The following is a 22,464-nucleotide window of genomic DNA, read 5'->3' as shown; positions in this document are numbered from 1 at the left end:
TAGGATCTGATTGTGTGTTATTTTGTGTTCAGGAGGATGAGGAGAGATAGACAAATGTCTGCCTACAGTGACTCATACGAATCTCCTGAGAGGTAAAATCCGGATACTTTAGTTGAGACATGCATTCTCTTCATGCATCCATAATATAGGACTGCTTTATACTAGTTACAGACTTAACCCTCACCCCTTGCCCTGATTCAGCTGTTGCTCATTCTAATCATACTTTCCTTTCTTCATTGCAATCTATCAATCCTCATCCTCCATTTAAAGATATTACAATGGGCCCAATCATGTATCTACTCCGTGGCCCAATCATGTCATGAATGGAAACGGTGGAGACTACAGGTAAGACTTTTGAAGAGATAAACACCCACATCACAAACATCACAAACATCACAAACCCTCGCTCTTTCTTTACTCATCTGTTATCAACTGCCTGGAACAGATGCCACATTTATGTTCCCACTGAGGCTTTGATGGTAGTAATGGATCCGAGGCTCCAGTTTATTTTATTTATTTACTTTACTGACCCGTTTATACCTTTTTAAGCAAATAAATGCTTAATATCATGTACTAAGTGTGGCACTAACACACTGAGGTGGTTTATTCAGTAGGACGTGCCCCAGGATAGAAATTGAGCCTTCTACGGATACAGAAAGGTATAATTACAATAAATGCAGTAGTTTCAGTGCAGACTCAAGTTGGATTTAGATGCTGTAGTTGTCCTGTGACCTTTACATTTTTACTGAAGGGTTTAATGTTCTCGATATTCTTGAAAATTGCTTCTTATGTAATAGAAGATTTCATAAACGTCATTAGCATTCACAGTAGCATAGCTGAAACATCTTACAATCTTAGTTTGGTAGCTAGTTTTTAGAATGTAGTTATATTTAATTTTAGTCAGCAACTTTGAACTAGTAACTGAATGTCACTTCGAACAGTACACTATAATGTATTTTATCAGTATACTCTTGTGAAAAATTACTTATTACAAAAATAATGTACTTTTAAAAAATACTTAAGTGTGAACTGAATGCATTGTTTTCAGACACTTATTTAAGCAGGACTTAAGTACCTCTTTATATGTAATTTCATAAAAACTTCTATTGACTTTGAAAAATGGTTAAAGTATAACTACTAAAATTTAATGTCACTATTAAAACTTGTATGTCCTTTATTTAAATATATTTGTAATTACACATTTGTAATGATAGAGGTGCAATTTATTACATTTAAACCATGATAAAAGATTATTAAAACAGTTTTTTTTAATATATTTTAAAGTAAAACTTCTGATTTGGCATTATTAAAAAGTGCACTTTTTAAAAGTCTGCTTAAGTGTGAAGAATCATAGTCACAAACAGTGTTGGGGTAAGGCGAGTTACTAATCAGATTACTTATTTTTACTAGTAGGTAACACATTACTTATAAATTTACAACAAAATATCTGAGTTACTTTTTCAAAGAAGTAACGTAAGTTTTTTTATGGCGTAACACAATATTGTAATGCATTACTTTTAAATGTAACTTTCCCCAGCACTGGTCATGAATGTGTCTCTATTTAAGTACACTTAAGTGGCCTTTTGTTTCATTAATATTATATTATCTGGAAGTAGTTTTTAGAAGTATACTTTAAGACTTGAGGTACACAACAAGTGCACATGCAATACTTTTTCACAAGGGTAAATTGTATAATAAGGCTGTTTAGCAACTACTGACAGTTATAAGAGCTTCTAAATTAGCATTTTATGTTCTTCTCTTGCGCACATCCATAGAGAGGACAATATCCCAGAGTTCCCAGCTAGCCATGAACACTATGAGGAAGATCTGAGGTAATACAGCAGAATTTGTGCAAGTACTCCCATAGATAGAGTATATAGGAGTAGAGTAGACTGTAGTCATGGGGCTTATAATTGTGTTAGTATGAAATGTGTCGACTTGTTTTCTTTGCAGCAGCTTCCAGAAGCTTCTGTTTGTTTGTTTCATGTCAGTTTGTTGGTTAACACTTATTTTTGGTTGAGTTTGGTAAATCTCCTTTGTTTTATGATTTCCCTAAGCAGCCAGTGCTGAAACTCAAATCCACTTTTGTTGGGTGTGCTAATTATTAGCCAAGCAACAACATTTCACAGCTGAGACGCCCTGTGATCCCATGATGCACTGGGGCTCGGCTGAGCGTGGCTTTTTGACTAACGTTCTGCAGGTATAGCCGCAGCATGGTGGACAGACATGAGCATTACAGGTCCAGGTCAGCTGACCAGCGGCCCATGATGGAGCGACCAGTCTACACGCGCTCCCGCTCATCCGAGCGGCCCGACTCCGGCTACATGAGATCCATGCCGTCCTTACCATCAGGGAGATCCGCCCCTCCCTCTCCTGCCTTAACGAGGTGACCCGACCCATCACAACAAGCACTAAAGCGCTAAACGAACCCATGCCTTCTGCTTCCTGTCACCTGGAATGCCCCTCTCTCCACTTCCTCTTATTTTAACCCTGTGTAACGATGCTGTTTATGATTTTATCTTCATTTGTAGAGTAGAGAGTAGTGATGATGGTTGCTACTAACATCTTTTCATTTGGATTATAGACATCTGTTATATCCTCTTGAGATATAATGGTGTGTACCTGGCATCGTACAGTTTCGTTTGACTTTTTATTATTATTTGTGTGTGTTACTAACATTATTTATTTGTTGTTTAACAGTTTACGCTTTGAGTTATGGACTCATGCATTCAGGCCTTTTCACTTTCCTTGCAGCTTTAGCCGCCACAAGCACCTCTCCTGATGCAGACTCCATCACACCTTTTGAGACGCCATAACACCTTTTGACTTACGATTTGCCCCGCACGTCATAAGTCACTAGGAAATGACATAAATGTGTCAGATTTGCGCATGAACTTTCACTGATGCGGTAGCTTTTGGATGTGCCACAGTTGTTTTTGAGACGTGAGCCACATGTACTGAAAGCTGATGTGACACTGAGCTCAAAAGGTGCTTTAAAGATCATTGTGTTTACTGTGGAGTTGATGTGCATTTTACACGGATGTATTTGTACGTTTACGAGGCTAAAATGCACATGACTGTGACATATCTATTAAATGCATGCTCTTTTATGGTCAGATATTTTTTTCTGACAAAATAATGCTGTCAAGAACATGCTAGGTCATATTTTACTACAAAAAAATAAACTTTGTATTATTGTAATTCAGTGTGTGTGTGTGTATACAGGTGCATCTCACTAAATTAGAATGTCGTGGAAAAGTTCATTTATTTCAGTAATTCAACTCAAATTGTGAAACTGATGTATTAAATTAATTCAGTGCACACAGACTGAAGTAGTTTAAGTCTTTGGTTCTTTTAATTGTGAAGATTTTGGCTCACTATCTCAACAAATTAGAATACTTCATAAGACCAATAAAAAAAAAAAAATATGAATTGTTGGCCTTCTGGAAAGTATGTTCATTTACTGTACATGGACTCAATACTTGGTAGGGGCTCCTTTTGCTTTAATTACTGCCTCAATTCGGCGTGGCATGGAGGTGGATCAGTTTGTGGCACTGCTGAGGTGGTATGGAAGCCCAGGTTTCTTTGACAGTGGCCTTCAGCTCATCTGCATTGTTTGGTCTCTTGTTTCTCATTTTCCTCTTGACAATACCCCATAGATTCTCTCTGGGGTTCAGGTCTGGTGAGTTTGCTGGCCAGTCAAGCACTCCAACACCATGGTCATTTAACCAACTTTTGGTGCTTTTGGCAGTGTGGGCAGGTGCCAAATCCTGCTGGAAAATGAAATCAGCATCTTCAAAAAGCTGGTCAGCAGAAGGAAGCATGAAGTGCTCCAAATTTCTTGGTAAACGTGTGCAGTGAGTTTGGTTTTCAAAAAACCCAATGGACCAACACCAGCAGATGACATTGCACCCCAAATCATCACAGACTGTGGAAACATAACACTGGACTTCAAGCAACTTGGGCTATGAGCTTCTCCACCCTGTTCACTCTGTGAACAGCCAGCTTCTTTGGCAATGAATCTTTTGTGGCTTAGCCTCCTTGTGAAGGGTGTCAATGATTGTCTTCTGGACAACTGTCAGATCAGCAGTCTTCCCCATGATTGTGTATACTAGTGAACCAAACTGAGGGACCATTTTGAAGGCTCATGAAACCTTTGCAGGTGTTTTGAGTTGATTAGCTGATTGGCATGTCACCATATTCTAATTTGTTGAATTGGTGGATTTTTGTTAAATGTGACCCAAAATCATCACAATTTAAAGAACCAAAGACTAAAACTACTTCAGTCTATGTGCACTGAATTTATTTAATACACAAGTTTCACAATTTGAGTTGAATTACTGAAATAAATCGACTTTTCCATGACATTCTAATTTATTGAGATGCACCTGTATATGTGTGTGTGTGTGTGTGTGTGTGTGTGTGTGTGTGTTTATGTATTTAATAATAGTTTTAGACTAGTAATTTATATACAGTGCCATTCACAGGTTTGGGATCAGCAAGATTTTTTATGTTTTTTTAAAAACGTTTCTTATGCACATCAAGGCTGCATTTATTTGATCGAAAATACAGAAAACTGTAATTTAAAAATAACAGTTTTCTATTTTAATATATTTTAAAATATAATGTATTCCTGTGAAGCAAAGCTGAATTTTCAGCATCATTACTCAAGTCTTCAGTGTGAAATCATTCTAATATCTTGATTTATAATCAATTATGGAAACATTTGCACCGCTTAATATTTTTGGGACCTGTGATACATTCTTTTTGGATTCTTATAATATAAATAAATGTTAAAAAGAACAGTGATTATTCAAAATAGAAATGTTTTGTTACAATACACAGTACACTACTATTCAAAAGTTTGGGGTCAATTAATGGTTTTCTTTCTTTCTATCTTTCGTTCTTTATAAGAAATTTATACTTTTATTCACCAAGGATGTGTTAAATGGATAAAAAGTGATAATAAAGACTTGGTTTGTTAGAAAAGATTTCTATTTTGAATAAATGTTTTTTTTTTTACTTTTTATTAATCAAAGATTTAAAGAAAAAGTGTCACAGGTTCCAAAAAAATATTAAGCATCACAACAGTTTCAACACTGATAATAAATCAGTATATTAGAATGATTTCTGAAGGATCACGTGACTCCAAAGTCACAGAAGCCACAGAAATAAATTATATTTTAAAGTAAATTAAAATAGGAAATCTATATTAGAAAATATTTCACAATTTCCCTGTTTTTTCTGTATTTTTTGATCAAATAAATACAGCCTTAAGAGACTTAAAAAACATTCAAAATCTTCCTGATTAGAAACTTTTGAACGGCAGTGTATTGGCTAAAGTAGGCTAAAATAGGCTTTGTTGATGATATAAAAAAATATAGAATTTATTATTCATCTCTTGATATTGGAGTGAAATATGACTTGTCAGGTTTCATGAGATTCATCACACTCTTATCTGGGTTGCTGTACACATCTTGTGTTGATGCACCTTATCTACAGGACGTATTTTACCAAATGTTTTTACTTCCCCCAAAAGTTTCTTACTAACCCCAGAAAAAACTGTGCCAAATATTGACTTGTTTTGTTTAATAGTACAAAGTATGTGTCCCTTTTTATAGCATTCAAGTGGAATGTGTTTTCTGACACTATTGTCTCATTAAATGATGCTACTGCCAGTATAACCATAGTTAGTAGGTTTGTTTGTATTAGTGTCCTCTCGCCAGCGTGTTCTGCATTAGTCTAACAGTGTTTTGGCCAGGTTTATGACTCGACCACCAACACTTCTTTAGATAAAATGCTTAATGTTGATTCCTGACACACCATCTGTCCCGCAGGGCAAACATCCGCACCGGATCCGTCCAAACAAGCCCCACCAGCACGCCAGTATCGAGTCGAAGAGGTCGGCAGCTACCGCAAGTCCCTCCGAAGGGCTCTGTGGACAGAAGTGAGTAGACCAACTAGGCTTCTACCAAATTGCAGGGTTTTGTGGTGCTTGAGTGGAAAACTTGTATAATTGGTCAGGTTTAGAATCACAAGATGCATTTATGTGGATGATAAGAGTAACCTTTCCATTGGGTAACTAACAGAAATCAAACAAATAAGGAAAGTAAACAACTACTCTTGCACGATAGTTCACACTAAAAAATGGCTTATGCATAAACAACCAGTCGAGTAAAGAATATCATGTAACAATAGAAAAATAGAATTCTCCTTTACATAACACAGCATGGATTGTTTTTTCCCCACCCTTTTCCCCAGAAGATGGCGAGGGCATTACCGAGCCTTATGAAGGTCTGTAAGCACTAGCTTCTGTGTGTTTAGCCTCGTCTCCGTCTTCTTTATTACAGCTTTATCATCTCCTCTGTTCGATTCAACCTGTGAGCTTTACCTGTCGTTGGTCTAGCTTCTACCGTTCGTTTAATGGAGTGAACAGATGTTATAATTTGTGCTTCAGCCATGCTAGCGCACTCAGTAGTGCTGTACGTGTATCATTATAGATGTATGCTGTGTAGTCTATGTACTTCATCTATGTCTGGATTAATGTCCAAATCTGCTACAGTGGATATCATAAGTACCCAAGACCGTTTTGCCATGAAATAAAATCGTACAATTCTGACTTTATTTTTTGCCAGTGTGATTTTTATGTATCACTATTAGTACTGTTTTCTTGGAAAATGAGAGGTGTAAAATTCGGAGGGAAAAAATTAAGTCAGAATTACAAGAAATTAAGTTATACATTTGATTCTGAGAGAGAAAGTCCAAATTTCAATACGTAAAAAAAAAGCGAGTAGCGAGATGTTAACTCAAAATTGCAAAATACAAATTTGGAATTGTGAGAAATGTGTTACAAAATCTCAATTATGGGAGAGAAAGTCTAATTTGCAAAATATAAACTTCAAATTATGAAAATAAATAAAAAGATAGCAAACTTGCAAATTAAATCTAAATTCTGAGCAATTCTTAGAAAGAAAGTCCAAATTCTGAGATTTAATTTAGCAATCTTGTTCCAAAACACAGATTTGGAATTGTGAGAAATGAACTCAGAATTGTTTTCCGAACTTTCAATTCTGGGAGAAAAGTCCAAATTGAAAGATATGAACTAGCAATTCTAAGATAAAAGTCTGAATTGCAATATGTTAACTCAGTATTATGAGATATAAATTGATAAATCATCGCAACTACCTTTTTTGTATATTTATTCTATAGCATAAACAGGCTTCCATACAAATCAGTGTGCTCTTATTAAAATTTGTTGGGGTAAAAGCAATTTATGTCAGACCTGTAGTGTTAGTAGCATCTTCTGGCAGCATTTAAGTTGCAGAATAGCCACGCTAAGTTCTGGTATGTTTATAGCAGCGCCTCTGCAACCTTAGGAGGGTTAATCATTGGGATAAGAGCAATGTTGAGAGATGAATATATATTTATATTATGTTTTAGAAATGGCAGTCTACTTCTAGCAGTGATCCTCAGTCACAGAGTGATAGTCATTTAGTGATGTTTTGGTTTGTTTTCTCTTTTGATTGGCACAACTCATCAACCAATGAGCAGGAACAGGGGCGGTACCTCAGCCTCCTGCTCCGCCCCCTGTTCTGTCCCAGCTTCCACAGACTCTGGCTGGTAACTTATATTTAGAACACATAGGACGCTTAACATTAGTCAAATGCAAATATGATCTTGATTTTCTGCCATTTACATCAAAGTTTGTTGATAGACTATGCATAGTACAATTCAATGAGTCTCTGCACTTTTATATTATTGAATTATTCAGTTTGCAAAATTATATTTGCATTTGATGTTACTGTAAGCATACAGTAGTTAGTATATTTAGTGACTAAGTGGAGTGAATTAGCGTAGAATATTATTTTAGGTTTTCTTTTCACATTTTTGTTGTTCTCATCTCCATGTCTAATGGAAAACTTCTGTTTGTCTTTCCTACTCTCATTTCTGTCTGAATGTTAGCGGTGGGAGGGGCTTCACAACCCCTGGCCCCGCCCCCTCCACCTCCACAAGGCACACAAGCAATGGCTGGTAATACTGTTGCTACATAGCAAAGATAGCATTTGATCAAATAATAAGAATAAACAAATAATAATAAAATAATAATAAAAAAAACTTTAGAAGAAAAAAAAATAATACAGTGGCACAAATTGCCTTGTTGTGTGTGTGTGTGTGTGTGTGTGTGTCATCTAATATTTATTTGTGATGTGCGAAAAATGCTGATTGAAAATTAGATTTTGTTTGGAAAAACAGTATTCTATAAAATGTTATATTTTTTCCTGCCACTTGTTAAGTTACTATGTAACTTGTTATATGCAAGTCTATATACTACCTTTCAAAATTTGTACAGTAATTTTTTTTTCCATACCTTTATTCTGCATTAAATTGATCAAAAGTAACAGTAAAAACTTTTACATTTCTACAAAAGATTTCTATGCAATAATAAGAAATGTATCTGTATTTTTGATCAAACAAATTGCAGCCTTGGTGATAATAAGAGACTTTTCAAAACCATTCAAAATATATAATAAAATCCCAAACTTTTGAACAATAGTGTACATATTACACAAGCCCAGAGTGAAAAAACAAACCAACCTAAGATTTATTTCTAAATAATAAATCTAATAAAAAAATACTCTGGGAAATTGCGTTATTATAAAATATATAATTATTTAAAATATTAAATATTATATCACAACAAAATTATAAACTATAATAAAACTATATTAAATAAGTAAAAGTGGATAATTTCATATGGACAATGCTCTTTTTCTCATGTCAAAATTTCGGTTAACAATATCTGTTATAGTAGCCTGTAACTATTTAAAGGCTTATGGTCTTTTTTTTTTTTTTTTTTTTTTTCTCGGTGCATCTATACATTTTATAAATATTAAACCATATGATCCTCTTGTTAATTTTCTTGTGTTTCTTTTTGTCTTTTTGTCCACGACTCTCTGTCTCTGCCAATCCTGTTGTCTTCATTGTCATCATCAAAGCTCATATGGGGATGGAGTCTCCTGTCCCGGGCCCTGTTGCCACCCATGCCCCTGTACCTCCTCCTGCACATGCTCCTCCCACTCCCGCACACGCCCATCTACCTTCTTCAGTTTCCACTCCCCCACCCACACCTGCCCCTCCCTCACAAGTGCATGCTCCCCCCCCTCCAGCTCCTGCCCCTCCTCCTCCTCCTCCTCCTCCTCCTGCTGCTGCTCCATCATCATCATCCTCACCGCTCGTCTCGCAGGCTTCTGTGCCAGGTGTGTCAATGCAGATGAGCTGAACACAAGCACACTGCCTATGTTTGGAATGGAATACTAGTGTACTACTTAGTGTATACCACACAGTATACACTTAGGGCCTTACAAATACTAGTGTATGGCTTAATGCGTACTGCACAGTATACCCTTAAGCCCATACAAATACTAGTGTACTACTTAATGCGTACTGCACAGTATACACGTAGGGGCTTATAGATACTAGTGTAATGCTTAATGAGTACTGCACAGTATACAATTAGGGCCTTATAATTACTAGTGTACTGCTTAATGTGTACTGCACAGTATACATTTAGGGCCTTACAAATACTAGTGTATGGCTTAATGCATACTGCACAGTATACACTTAAGGCCATACAAATACTAGTGTACTACTTAATGCGTACTGCACAGTATACACTTAGGGCCTTATAAATAGTAGTGTACTGCTTAATGCGTACTGCACAGTATACACTTAGGGCCTTATAAATAGTAGTGTAATGCTTAATGAGTACTGCACAGTATACACTTAGGGCCTTATAAATACTAGTCTACTGCTTAATGCGTACTGTACAGTATACACTTAGGGCCTTACAGATACTAGTGTACTGCTTAATGCGTACTGCACAGTATACACTTAAGGTCTTATACTGTAAATACTAGTGTACTGCTTAATGAGTGCTGCACGGTATACACTTAAGTCCTAACAAAAACTGGTGTACTGCTTAATGCATATTGCACGGTATACATTTAGGGCCTTATAAATACTAGTGTATTGCTTAATGCATACTACACAGTATACATCTAGGGCCTTATAAATACTAGTTCACTCCTTAATGCGTACTGCACTGTATTCACTTAGGGCCTTACAAATACAAGTGTACTGCTTAATGTGTACTGCACTGTATTCACTTAGGGCCCTATAAATACTACTGTACTGCTTAATGCATACTGCACAGTACTGTACAGTATACACCTGGGGCCTTATAAACACTAGTGTACTGCTTAATACGTACTGAACAGTATACACTTAAGGTCTTATACTGTAAATACTAGTGTACTGCTTAATGTGTGCTGCACGGTATACACTCAAGTCCTCACAAATACTGGTGTACTGCTTAATGCATATTGCACGGTATACATTTAGTGCCTTACAAATACTAGTGTATTGCTTAATGCATACTGCACAGTATACATCTAGGGCCTTATAAATCGTCAAGTCAAGTTAAGTCACCTTTATTTATATAGCGCTTTAAACAAAAAAGATTGCGTCAAAGCAACTGAACAACATTAATTAGGAAAACAGTGTGTCCTTGTGCACATGCACTAGTGCACTGCTTAATGCGTACTGCACAGTATACACTCAAGGCCTTACAAATACTAGTGTACTGCTTAATGCATACTGCACGGTATACACTCAGGGCCTTACAAATACTAGTGTACTGCTTAATGCGTACTGCACTGTATTCACTTAGGGTCCTATAAATACTAATGTACTGCTTAATGCGTACTGCACAGTATACACTCAGGGGCTTACAAATACTAGTGTACTGCTTAATGCATACTGCACGGTATACACTCAGGGCCTTACAAATACTAGTGTACTGCTAAATGCGTACTGCACAGTACTGTACAGTATATACTTAGGGCCTTACTAATACAAGTGTACTGCTTAATGCGTACTGCACTGTATTCACTTAGGGTCCTATAAATACTAATGTACTGCTAAATGCGTACTGCACGGTATACACTCAGGGCCTTACAAATACAAGTGTACTGCTAAATGCGTACTACACAGTATACACTCAGGGCCTTACAAATACAAGTGTACTGCTAAATGCGTACTACACAGTATACACTCAGGGCCTTACAAATACTAGTGTACTGCTTAATGCGTACTGTACAGTATACACTTAGGGCCTAACAGATACTAGTGTACTGCTTAATGCATACTGCACTGTATACACTTAGGGCCTTACAGATACTAGTGTACTGCTTAATGCGTACTGTACAGTATACACTTAGGGCATTATGAATACTAGTATCCTGCATACTGCACAGCATACTCTTTTTTTTTTCTGGATTATGTTTTAATTGTTCAATTTAATATGAATTATCAAGACATGTTAATCAGTTGAATTCATAAAACTTGAAAAATCTATTTAAAGCTGCAGTCCATAACCTTTTTGTGTTTATATAATAAGCGAGTACATCATGATACAGTACACATATAATAAGTGTTTATAATCAGACTATTTCATACTGGTCCTGGTGGAACCACTGCGGAGGAGCCCAGTACCTGCCTGATTCGTCATAGACATAAACAGAGAGAAGTAGCTCCAGTTCTGTTCATTAACCGCTAGAGCACCAAAAGTTACGGACTGCAGCTTTAAAAATGTAAGAGTAATAGTGCCCAATGAAATGTTTTTGTTGTTTTTTCTTTAAATTGCATTTAATTTTTTTTTTAAATGGTTTAACTTTTTTATTCTAATTTATTGTCAAAAACTGTGGTAATCAGTTGAATTCATAAATTCGTAATTCACGCTTCAGTATGTGTATTAGACAGAGACAAGCAGAACATGCACACTTCATATTTAAATGACAGTCTTTCGCTGTTTAATATTCACAGATTTTAGTCCATATCGTGATTTCAACTGTACAGCCCTACTTTTAATTTACTAATCCAAACTTTGCTGTGACATTCTGCAAAATTCCAATGTATATTATAGATTCTGTGATTCTGTATTCATTTTCTGCATTGCAAAAATCATAGGGCCCTATGCTCTGTATACTGCCTGCAATTATTTCAATAATACAGTCAGTAGTATGCTTGAAAACTGCTCACTGCACAAAAACAGTATGCTGTTCTGAACATAGTCTGAGTGCCTGTTTGTTTACATCATTTATTTAGCTTACAGCAATATTTATTTAATTATTATTATTTATTTATTTTTTACTTTATTTTAATATTGTTGGTAACTTCTCTTGAGCATGTGTGTGTGTGTGTGTGTGTGTGTGTTAACTTGGTTACACACTGATCATTCGACTCACCCTCTGTTTATGTGTGTGCCGTTTCCCACATAGAATCCCAGGAAAAGTCTGTAGCTCCCCCACCTGTCAATGGGAGGAAAGGCAAGTGTGTGTGTGAGCGTGTGAATCTCTCCGTGATGTTATACTGTGTGTTTGTGCTGGATAGATTTAGTACAAGTATATATTGTATAAATTTGCAGTACTTACCGTTTGTACGGTTGTCATCAGATATATAGTATAGTATGCTATGATTGTGTTGGTGAAGCTATTAAGATATTAAGCTATTTCGTTATTGAAAATGTTTAGAAATTCTGGTTTCACACCAAGCTGTGCTATTGTTCTAGTTATGTGGGATTTAATATTAATTTAATTAAGAATAATTGGTTATTATTATGTTTTTTAAGCCACTGTACTCATGTGTAAACTGAATATCTTCATTCACCTGTAGATGGCTCAATAGCACTAACAAAAACAGACCTAAAAAAATCAGCTTCACTTTCATAACTAAAGCTATGTTTTAGCTAAAGCTAAGCTATGTATAAATAAAATATATACAAAATAAATAGAATACTACTAATAAATTACTAAAAAAAATTTACTTTTTAATTAATTAGTGCAAGTGATTTTTTTATTTTATTTTTTTTTTAGAGAAAAAAAAAAACTTCTTAACACTATAAGGGTAAATTGTGCAAAACTGTAAATTGAACATGCTTAAATGTGCCTTATACAGTGTGTGCACTCTGCAGGCCTGTACTACGCACATCTATTTAACAGTTTTGTTAAGCAGGAGCATTGATTGTTTCTCCTTGTGTTGTAACTTCAGAGGTGACATGGGAGGACCAGCAGAAGAAAGCTCCTGGTATGGCACAACCTGTGCTCTTCATCAGCCCTTAGTAGAGTAGATCAATCCTAGTGTGCTTCTAAGGGACTTTCTGCTCTCTCTGCTCTTGTTGCTGCTGTGTTTTTTGTTAAGACTGAACCTTCTGAAGGTTCAACTAGAGACATCAAATTGAACTGCTAATTTTTCTTTGGCATCCCTAGCAACTTGAGGTAGAAGTAAGGCCACATTCATAGTCATTTACATGATGAAGTAATTAACACACTTTTATTGATGCTGAGTCAAACAGTTCTCACTGATACCTTATGATACACAAACATGTAAGTTTTCGTTTCTGGAATTATTATTACTTACAATTGAAGTAAATATGAAAAGCAGAGCAATAGAATAAACTACATGAATCATTACATTTACAGCACAAAAATAGGAAAACTGGAGGCTTGTGGGATTTTGGAAAGCTACTGAACTGATAATGGCCTTTTTGTTGTAAATGTCATTTTATAAGATTTTGCTTTTCAACTGAAACTTTAAATGAGAGCTAAATTGAGACAATAGCATGTGAGTGATTATTAATGCTTTGTGAATTGTAGCAATGCTTGTAGTATGTAGTGGGGAAAATAGGCTAGCAATGGTGGTCTGTCTGTAGTGTGTGTATGAGATTTATGTATTTTATTAACCTTTGCTCAAAGTATGCAAGTATTTACATCTTTTATAGAGGGTTTTTTGTGTGTGTGTTGGATTTCTCAGGTCTGTTATACATTTGTTTCTGCATGTTATGAGTGATGAGTTTCTGAATGAAATTCATCTAAACTCTGTTTGTGCGTGAGAGTGTGTGTCCATCATCACAATGTGTGTCTGTCTAAACTGTCTTGTTTTCCTCTCATCCACACATCAGCTGTAGTGTCAGAGTCAACAGTGTCAGAGAATGAAGATGCAGGTATTGTATACAGATCGAGTTTGTGTGACACCAACATAAAGCTCTTCAAAACAACCATTGGAGACATGTGTGTGTGTGTGTGTGTGTGTGTGTGTGTGTGTGTGTGTGCGCGTGCGTGCGTGCGTGCGTGCGTGCGTGTGTGTGTGCTGAAATAAGTGGTGTATATGATGGGTAGAATTGCTAAAAGAGTTTAAAACACTACACAAACATTCAAGAGTTTGAGGTCAGTTTCTTTAAAAGAAATTCATACTTTTATTAAGCAAGGATGCATTAAATTGATCAAGAGTGACAATAAATACTTTCACATTGTTATAAACTACTTCGGTTTTATTTAAATACTGTTCTTTTGAACTTAACATTCATCAAAGAATCCTAAAAAAAGAAAAAAAAAAGAAAACAGTTGTTTTAAATTGCAATAATATTTCACAATATTAATGTATTTTTACTACAGTAAAATCAGTGGTGAGACTTAAATTTTTTTTTAAATTTTTTTTTACTTTCTGGCCTTTTGTATACACCAGCTTGTATAAAGTTTTAACTGCGCACTTGAAGAAAAAAATAGAAAAAAAAAAGTACTTTGAGGGGTGCAGCAGCTTATCACCGTGGCAGTTTCTTCAAAAGGACATCTTTTTAACCACTAAAGGGTACATAATAATACTATTAGAGTACACATTACTACCTTTTTTACATATTTTTACGTATACGCAAGGGTCTGTGTACACTGCATGTAACGCAAATTTAGGCCTAAGTATACTCCATTTCAGGTGTACGTGAATGCAAGCAGTTGAAAGCTTCATCTTTGTCCAGTGTCTGCGCTATTTTTCTCCAGAGGTTATGATCATTAAAAATGTCGTTTTACTCTTTTAGCTTAAAGTTGTATCTTTCCCACAACCCCCTCACACAAGTGCTTGTTAATGTGGGTGTAGTTGTTGCAAAACAAACTCAATGGGCATGTGCGAACTGTGCGTATAAAGTATGTGCGGTTACAAAAATCTGATGCTGTGCTTACAGTACACACATACTATTCTGGTGTTGAAATTTGTGTCACGCACACTGTACGCAGATGCTTGCATACTCCTAAAAACAAAGCATACTTTGCCAATTTTTTTTTTTTTACTAGAATAGTACATGCACCACCCGATTTACTTTGTATGAGCAGTTTCCACATGCACATTAAGTGTGTTTTGCACAAATCAGTTGTTCCACAAGGTGGCAGCATTGGCCCGGGCCGCTGTTTCACAGTAGAAAATGAAACTAAAGAGATGGAACAGCAACAACATTGCGGAGACTGCAACAACAGCAGACAGACGAGTGCTTTGTGAGGGGGTTATGAGACAGATGCAACTTTATTTTAAAAGAGTACAACAACATTTTCATCAGTCATGTATTCTGGAGAAAAATAGCGCAGACGCAAGGACAAAGACGAAGCTCTCCAGAGCGTATGTGTCGACTGCCTGAGTTTGTGCACACTATCAAGTGGAGTACACTTTGAAAGGCTACACATTTGACTGTACGCATTCTCTAGTGTACATGTACAAAAACAATGTATACTTTGGGGCTTTAAGGTTACTGGCCCAGTGACAGTGTTGCCAAGTCCACGGTTTTTCTGCAGAATTGGGCTACTTTAACACTGTTGCCGGGAGTTGTTTTTCATGTCAACAATATTTAGCCCCTAAAATGTGAATTAAAAATAAAAACTTGTATTTTAGCCTCTGGAATGCAATTCCTAATGGCTGACCCCCCTCAAAATGCGATTGGGCTAGTTATGGGCTAGTTTTGAGTAGCAATTGGGCAGGTTTCGTTGTGCAATCCTGGCAACCCTTCCCAGTGACAAGCTGTTGTCCTCCTAAAGGTACACATTTTTGTACCTTTTTTTTTTTTTTTTACTGAGAGTTCACACCCTGTTCAGATGTTTATGGATTTCCATAACTAAGCTTACTGTATAAGAGTCAGCAGTATCATATTTCAGATAAAAACCAGTTCTCAACTAGCTTGGCTGGTTAACTTGCATAACCAGGATCGAGTTTTGCTAGTTAAGTTGGTGGAGTGGAGACACCAGCATCACATATCGAAGACCAGCATCCAAAGAGTTAGTCTGGTCTTTTCAGTGATTCACAGAATTAGGATATCATATTGTATCTTCCAGACAGAAATCGATTAGATTGGTTGTAATTCATTGCATTAACGTTATCATGTGGAACATGTGGAATTCAATGATTTACCACTATATCAGTGTTAAAACCAAGTATTGAAATATGAGCGTTTCCTGTGTTGGTTGATGAGTTGAATATGTGTGATAAAAGTTCAAAAGCTTTTTTTTTTTCTCAATCAGTTTCCTTGGGGAACTGGGGCTTTTTGCTGCATTAGGAGCTCATGTGTGTTAGATTTGAGCTTATCTACAGTACAGTATTTGCAAGTGTACTCTTAAAAGTTGACAAAGGAAATGCCTGGCAGACATACAGTACAAGATTTAAAGATGCAATCTCTTCTTTAGTCTTGCAGAATCAATGACGGCTGTTCAATCTGCTGATCAAACGTGTTCTTAAAACAGAAGTTACTTTGAATAACCGCTCAAATCAATTTTCATTCTGCCGGTTAATGGCATTATGTTTTCTTTCTGGTTATTTGGGTTGACTGGATCAGATACAATTAAAAAATGTTGTCCATATAGTTTCTGTCAGCCGTGTGTTGCTTTAAAGTTTGCTGATGTGCAACAATGCTGTGTCACATGCTGTGCTTTTGTGTGATTAGTTTCATCTAACCCTTGTTTGTCTTTCCACACAGGCACTTTGAAGGATCCATCAAGGGTATGTTTCTTTCTCTTATTGCTTGAGATTATTTCCTCAGTGTTTTGTGTCCTTCTACAGTAAAGCGGTAGTAGTTTCCTCAGTATTTGGGAATAGAGGAGCTTTTCTCCATGGTGACTTCATTCGGAGAGAAGTCTCAGCCAATGGATAATTTCCTGCTTAACTCCCTTGATATTTTAAGCACATTTACAAACATGTCCGATGCCAGTCGTTTGGTCTTTGTCACCAGTGGAGTGGTTGAGAATAGCTGGCAGTCCGGAATGAACTCTTCAGCTGATATAAAGTTTCCCCATCGTTACACTGTGTCCCAACCAGGTGCAATGAGAAGTTCCTCTCAAAGCAAAATGGATCCAGTGGGTCCAAAAGATATTTGGATGCAAAAGATTAGCAATTTGTGCAAACATTTTTAATAAACTGATGTTTTGGTAATATCTAGTGGATGTTTGAAGTCCGTTTATCTCACGTTCACACTAGTGTTCAATCAGTGTGTACAGAATAACATTAACACAATTCACTAACATTTGACTACATTTGACAATTACTTTTCATTTTAAATGGTATATCTATTATTTTAAAGTCTGCAATTTACAACCTGTGATACACTACCATTAAAAATACTTATATTAATAAAAAATGCATAACATTGATTAAAAGTTACAGTAAAGACATTTATAATGTTACAAAATACTTCTATTTATATAAATGCAGTTTTATATTTCCTACAAATAATTTCAACATTGAAAATGCAGTTTTTTTTCAAAATAAAAAAAAAACCCTGAACAAAAATGATATTTCCTACAAATAATTTCAACATTGATGATGATAATCATGTTTCCTGAGCAGCAAATCAGCATATTAGAATATTTAATGATGCTGAAAAATTCAGCTTAACATCACAATAATAAATTACATTTTACAATATATTACAATAGAAAACAGTTATTTTAAACTGTAATTACATTTTACAATATTACAAAGAACACTTTATTATATTAAAACAAATAAATCAAAAACTAATTAAAAAAATAAACATCCCCAAAAAACTAAACAAAAATCTAAACATTGTGAAAGGGTTTCTCATCACGTTAATTAAATAATAAATTAATTAAAACATTTAATAGTCAAGTAACTTAAATAAGACACTGAACAGTACCCAAGTACTTTTTGTGGCCACATCATGTTAAATGAGTTTTGGACCAATGAGATTTTGCAGTGGGCGGAGCTTCTCAGTGCAGCACGACACAAATAAAACCCAAGCGACCACTAAAATGGCTCATTGTGCAGTGTTTAGTTGCAGTTAGTGAGAACAAAAACTCTTTAGATTAGTATTAAGGATTTACTGTTTGTTGCTTCATCATGTTGTGCCTGCTTAGGTCCTTACAGAAGCTGTTTCTCACGGTTACATAAAGCGTCAAGCATCTGTCAGACCTGTGTTCCTGATACACTGCTGAAATATAGCATCCGTGTTGAGTTTACTATAAGAGAAGATTAGCGCTGAGAATCCTGTCGTCATACAACAGCTGATCTGCTTCCTGTCCTCTGTTCTCTTTTGATTAATTGTATAAGTTATATCAAATCTGGTCTGTGTTCTGGAATATGACATCATTTGTGACTTTTATAAACATTTTAATTATTGGTTCTGTTTTAAAACCTAAGAGCTGACTACCTAGACTACATTTCGCACACTTTCCACTGGAAATAAGGTCTGACAAACATAAAATATAAGGTGGCATCACAGATGGCTGATGAAGTCAGGAACTCCTGACCAGAAACATACCGATATATAATTCAGAAATTCAATGTAGCAGTACCCTGACTAAAGTCTATTGGTTTGCTTATTAGTGTATTATTGTAAGTTTAGCAGCATGCTAACATCATAGAGTGCAGCATTCCAGTTCCAGAATTAAAAACTTCACTCATTTTCTCCATAGGGAAATAGATTTTTAATCATAACTAGTAAACCTTTACAGGCAGACCTCTTATGAGCTCTGGGGTTGTTAATTGATTGTATATGCTTTTGTTGAATCCATCTGTTCACATTGTTTTCTGAAATTACATAATCGCATCAGCCGCCATATGCTCTCAGAGCACTTTAATATTTGTATTCGTATGCATAGTTTGTAATATGTTGTTTCTATATGTATAATAAGCTAATTTAATTTGATATTTTGTTTTATATTTCACAAACTTCACACTCTATCTTTTGGTCCAATTTTCCGTTACTTTTTTGCTTCAAATCAAATTTTGTAATGTTGTTCAACAAAGACTGTTTAAAAATCTTTTTTTAATCGGGAAAAATGCTCACAGCGTGGGCACAGACAGTCTCTCTACAAGATCAGGTAAGTGCACAGTGACAGTGATGTAAGCGACGTGTCCGCTATGTCGAGCGCATCTCGGCTTAGCAGCACGAGCTACATGTCTGTCCAGTCAGAAAGGGTGCGAGCGAGCCGCAAGATCAGGTAAGTGCACAGTAACCCCCCTGACCCTGATAGCTGTGGATGTGTCTGCAGTCAGGAACACACTCACTGTGCTTCTGCTGAGTTCAGGTTCGGCTCTGCCTGCTTGTGAAGTGATCCGAACCTCTGAACTTGCCAAGAGTGTGTTTACCAATGACTCAGACCACATCACATGGTTTTGAACAAACTTGTATAGGTGAATCTCAGGAAGAAATGTCCAACCTTCAAAACAAAAGGGAAACAAATATCAGTTCATAATTACATATCAATTCTTTTTATTGTAATGCAGTATAGTTTGGTAAGGCAAGATTTACTAATGTTTTTGAAAGAACTCACTAATGCTCATGAAAGCTGCATTTATTTGATACAGTAATACAATACTACTTGGAAATATTATTGCAGTTTATTTTCTATTGTAATATATTTTAAAATGTAATATATTCCTGTGATCAAAACCTGAATTTTCAGCATCGTTACTCCAGTCCTCAGTGTCACATGATCTTCAGAAATCATTATAATATGCTAATTTGCTTCAGTGTTGAAAACCGTTATGCTGCTTCGTATTTTTTGTTGAGGCTGATTTTTATTTTTTCCTAATTATTTGATGAATAGGTTAATAAGAACAGCATTTATTTGAAATAGAATTTCTGTAACAATTAAAAAAAGTCTCTTTTGATTACTTTAATACATCCTTGCTGAATAAAAGTATTAATTCCTTTAAAAATAAATAATTGATTTTATTATTACATTTTATTTCTAAATATTTTCATATCGCATAAATGAGAATGATAATTTTGAGGAGTAAAGCTTACATTTCATGAATGTTGCAATGCAAAAAGTGTTTATAGCCTAAAAAGTATTTTTGAAATATGGACGTTTTTCACTAGGTATAAAAGATTCACCCTTTAACAGAAGCACTGAAAATCTCAAAGAGAATCTCACAGTATATGACAGCTCTTGTTCACAAAGAGAGTTCATTTTTCACATTTTCATACTGTTATTTTAAGTTTCTTTTCTTTTCTTCATATCATGTCTGCCAGGCTTATATCTGTCTTTTCTGTGTCTTTTCTGTCTTGCATGCTTCCTTTCATGGTGTCATGGCATGGTTTGTGTGTGTGTGTGTGTGTGTTTTTTTTTTTTTTTTCATCCGTCTGTAGCAGCAGAGCTGAGGCTCTTCAGAGTCAGGGAGAGGAGGGCACTGTCTCTGTGGAAGAGCAGGTGGAAGCCACTACAGCATGTGCACAGGGGGCGGGGCATGATGGGGAGGTGGGAGGGGCTACTGTCATCCCAGAGCAAGAGGAAGAAGATGAGGAACCTGAGAGGTTAGATGCAAAGCATCTCATAAACCCAGTCCTCCAGCTAGCATCCTTCAGCTAATGTCCTCTAACTTAGTTTCCTCCAGCTAGTGTGATCATGCCTCTAAATATCTGATGTATTCCCATGGAAATCTCATGAAATAAGAGTTCAGGAATGAGGAGGGCTAGGAAATAGTTTTATTTACGCTTAAGTTTTTTTGGACAAACAAAACAAAAATACAAAGAAAATCTCTTAATTAGTTACAGGCAAATTACAAATTTTGGTTTGATTGAAACCTTAAATTTTGATGTAATATTAATGAAAAATATTACTTATTATTATAAATATTATTTAAATATATATTTATTTTACAAAAATATTCATACAAAGTAAAAAGATTGTTTATATTATAAAGATCATACTTAAGCAATATACTTTCTGTAGACATAAGCTAAAATATAACTTAATATAGGTCAGTTTAATAATTAGAGCCCAACCGATATGGGTTTTTGGGGGCCGATGCCGATACTGATATTAAGGAGTAAAAAAAGTCTGATATCGATATATCAGCCGATATCCTTTGTGGTACAGTACCAATCAAATTTTGGACACACTTCCCATTCGTGTGTCCAAACTTTTGACTGGTACTGTATATAAAATACAGTATATAAACAGAATAATATACATAAACATATTTATGCAATGATCACTCAAATGTGGTGATCAAACATTTATAATGACATGAAAAAGATACATAATGGAGGCAGAGTATTTAACAATTTAACAATAAACTTTATTATTAACATTTCTATTATTTATTAATTAATTAATTTTTTTTACACAAATTCTATGTTGTGTTCTATGTTGTGTTTCTGGTAATCAAATGAACACACAGAACATGAGGATTTGTATTTAAATAGACTTTTTGCAGTTTAATATTCACAGACACTAGTCTACATCGCGATTTGATTGAAATGTACTGATCTGTTTTTTCATTTCTTCATCAAAAATAAGACAAATTCCATGAAATTCTGCATTATAGAGTAAATTCAATTTTTATGACTGGATTCCGCGAATCCGTCTGCGCTAACTTCACAATGCAAATCATAGGGCCCTACTAATGTAGCAAATGAGTATGATAAGCTCATTGTGAGAGTAAAAGATGGGACATTGTTGTTTATTTACCTAATAGCATTGAGTCTCACCAACTAAGTGACAACGCAGCGTTAAATCACCATTCAACAGATTCAAGCCACCACCACTCTGCCATCTATTGGACTGCAGAAAGATACTAACTTTTCAACCTGCTACATTACTGACTGTACTGACAAACAATGCTGACTCAGGAAATGTGATAAGCATGTGTGATATCGCAGTTTTAAGGGATGGGGTTAACTTCACAAACAGAGGTGCAACAAAGTCCAGGTGGCGGCCGGCTTGACCGGGTGTTCGCAGATGATGGCTCACTTGACTGCTTTAAGGATTTTGAGAGGGTTATACATGCTTTTATTACCACTCGCCTGGATTATTGTAATGCTTTATATATAGGAGTTAACCAGGCCTCTCTCTCTAGATTGCAAATGGTTCAGAATGCTGCCGCTCGACTCCTTACAGGAACTCGTAAACGAGAGCATGTAATGCCTGTTCTTGCCTCTCTTCATTGGCTACCAGTTTGTTTTAGAATAAAGTTTAAGATTTTATTGTTTGTTTTTAAATCTCTTCATGGTCAAGCCCCAGCTTACATAGATGATCTACTGAAGACGCATACTCTTCTGAGGTCATTAAGGTCTGCTGACCAACTTTTCTTATCTGTCCCTAGAACACGACTTAAAAATAGGGGAGATCG

At 35.7% G+C, this 22,464-nt stretch overlaps 1 protein-coding gene across 1 annotated transcript in view; it reads left to right on the top strand.

Annotated features, from left to right (window-relative positions):
* Window positions 1-22,464, top strand: part of LOC109062646 (regulating synaptic membrane exocytosis protein 2-like) — a 145,124-nt gene that overhangs the window by 94,762 nt on the left and 27,898 nt on the right. The window contains exons 21-32 of the mRNA XM_042745430.1: window positions 33-92; window positions 271-345; window positions 612-659; window positions 1,776-1,832; window positions 2,201-2,386; window positions 5,838-5,947; window positions 6,262-6,294; window positions 7,549-7,620; window positions 7,963-8,031; window positions 8,997-9,257; window positions 12,339-12,519; window positions 19,218-19,325. Of these exons, the coding sequence (XP_042601364.1) occupies window positions 33-92; window positions 271-345; window positions 612-659; window positions 1,776-1,832; window positions 2,201-2,386; window positions 5,838-5,947; window positions 6,262-6,294; window positions 7,549-7,620; window positions 7,963-8,031; window positions 8,997-9,257; window positions 12,339-12,519; window positions 19,218-19,325 (1,260 nt within the window). The remainder of the gene's footprint in view (window positions 1-32; window positions 93-270; window positions 346-611; window positions 660-1,775; window positions 1,833-2,200; window positions 2,387-5,837; window positions 5,948-6,261; window positions 6,295-7,548; window positions 7,621-7,962; window positions 8,032-8,996; window positions 9,258-12,338; window positions 12,520-19,217; window positions 19,326-22,464) is intronic.

The sequence above is a fragment of the Cyprinus carpio genome, chromosome B19 (assembly GCF_018340385.1).
Source record: "Cyprinus carpio isolate SPL01 chromosome B19, ASM1834038v1, whole genome shotgun sequence".
NCBI lineage: Eukaryota > Metazoa > Chordata > Actinopteri > Cypriniformes > Cyprinidae > Cyprinus > Cyprinus carpio.
This window is presented reverse-complemented; position numbering and strand designations above follow the sequence as displayed.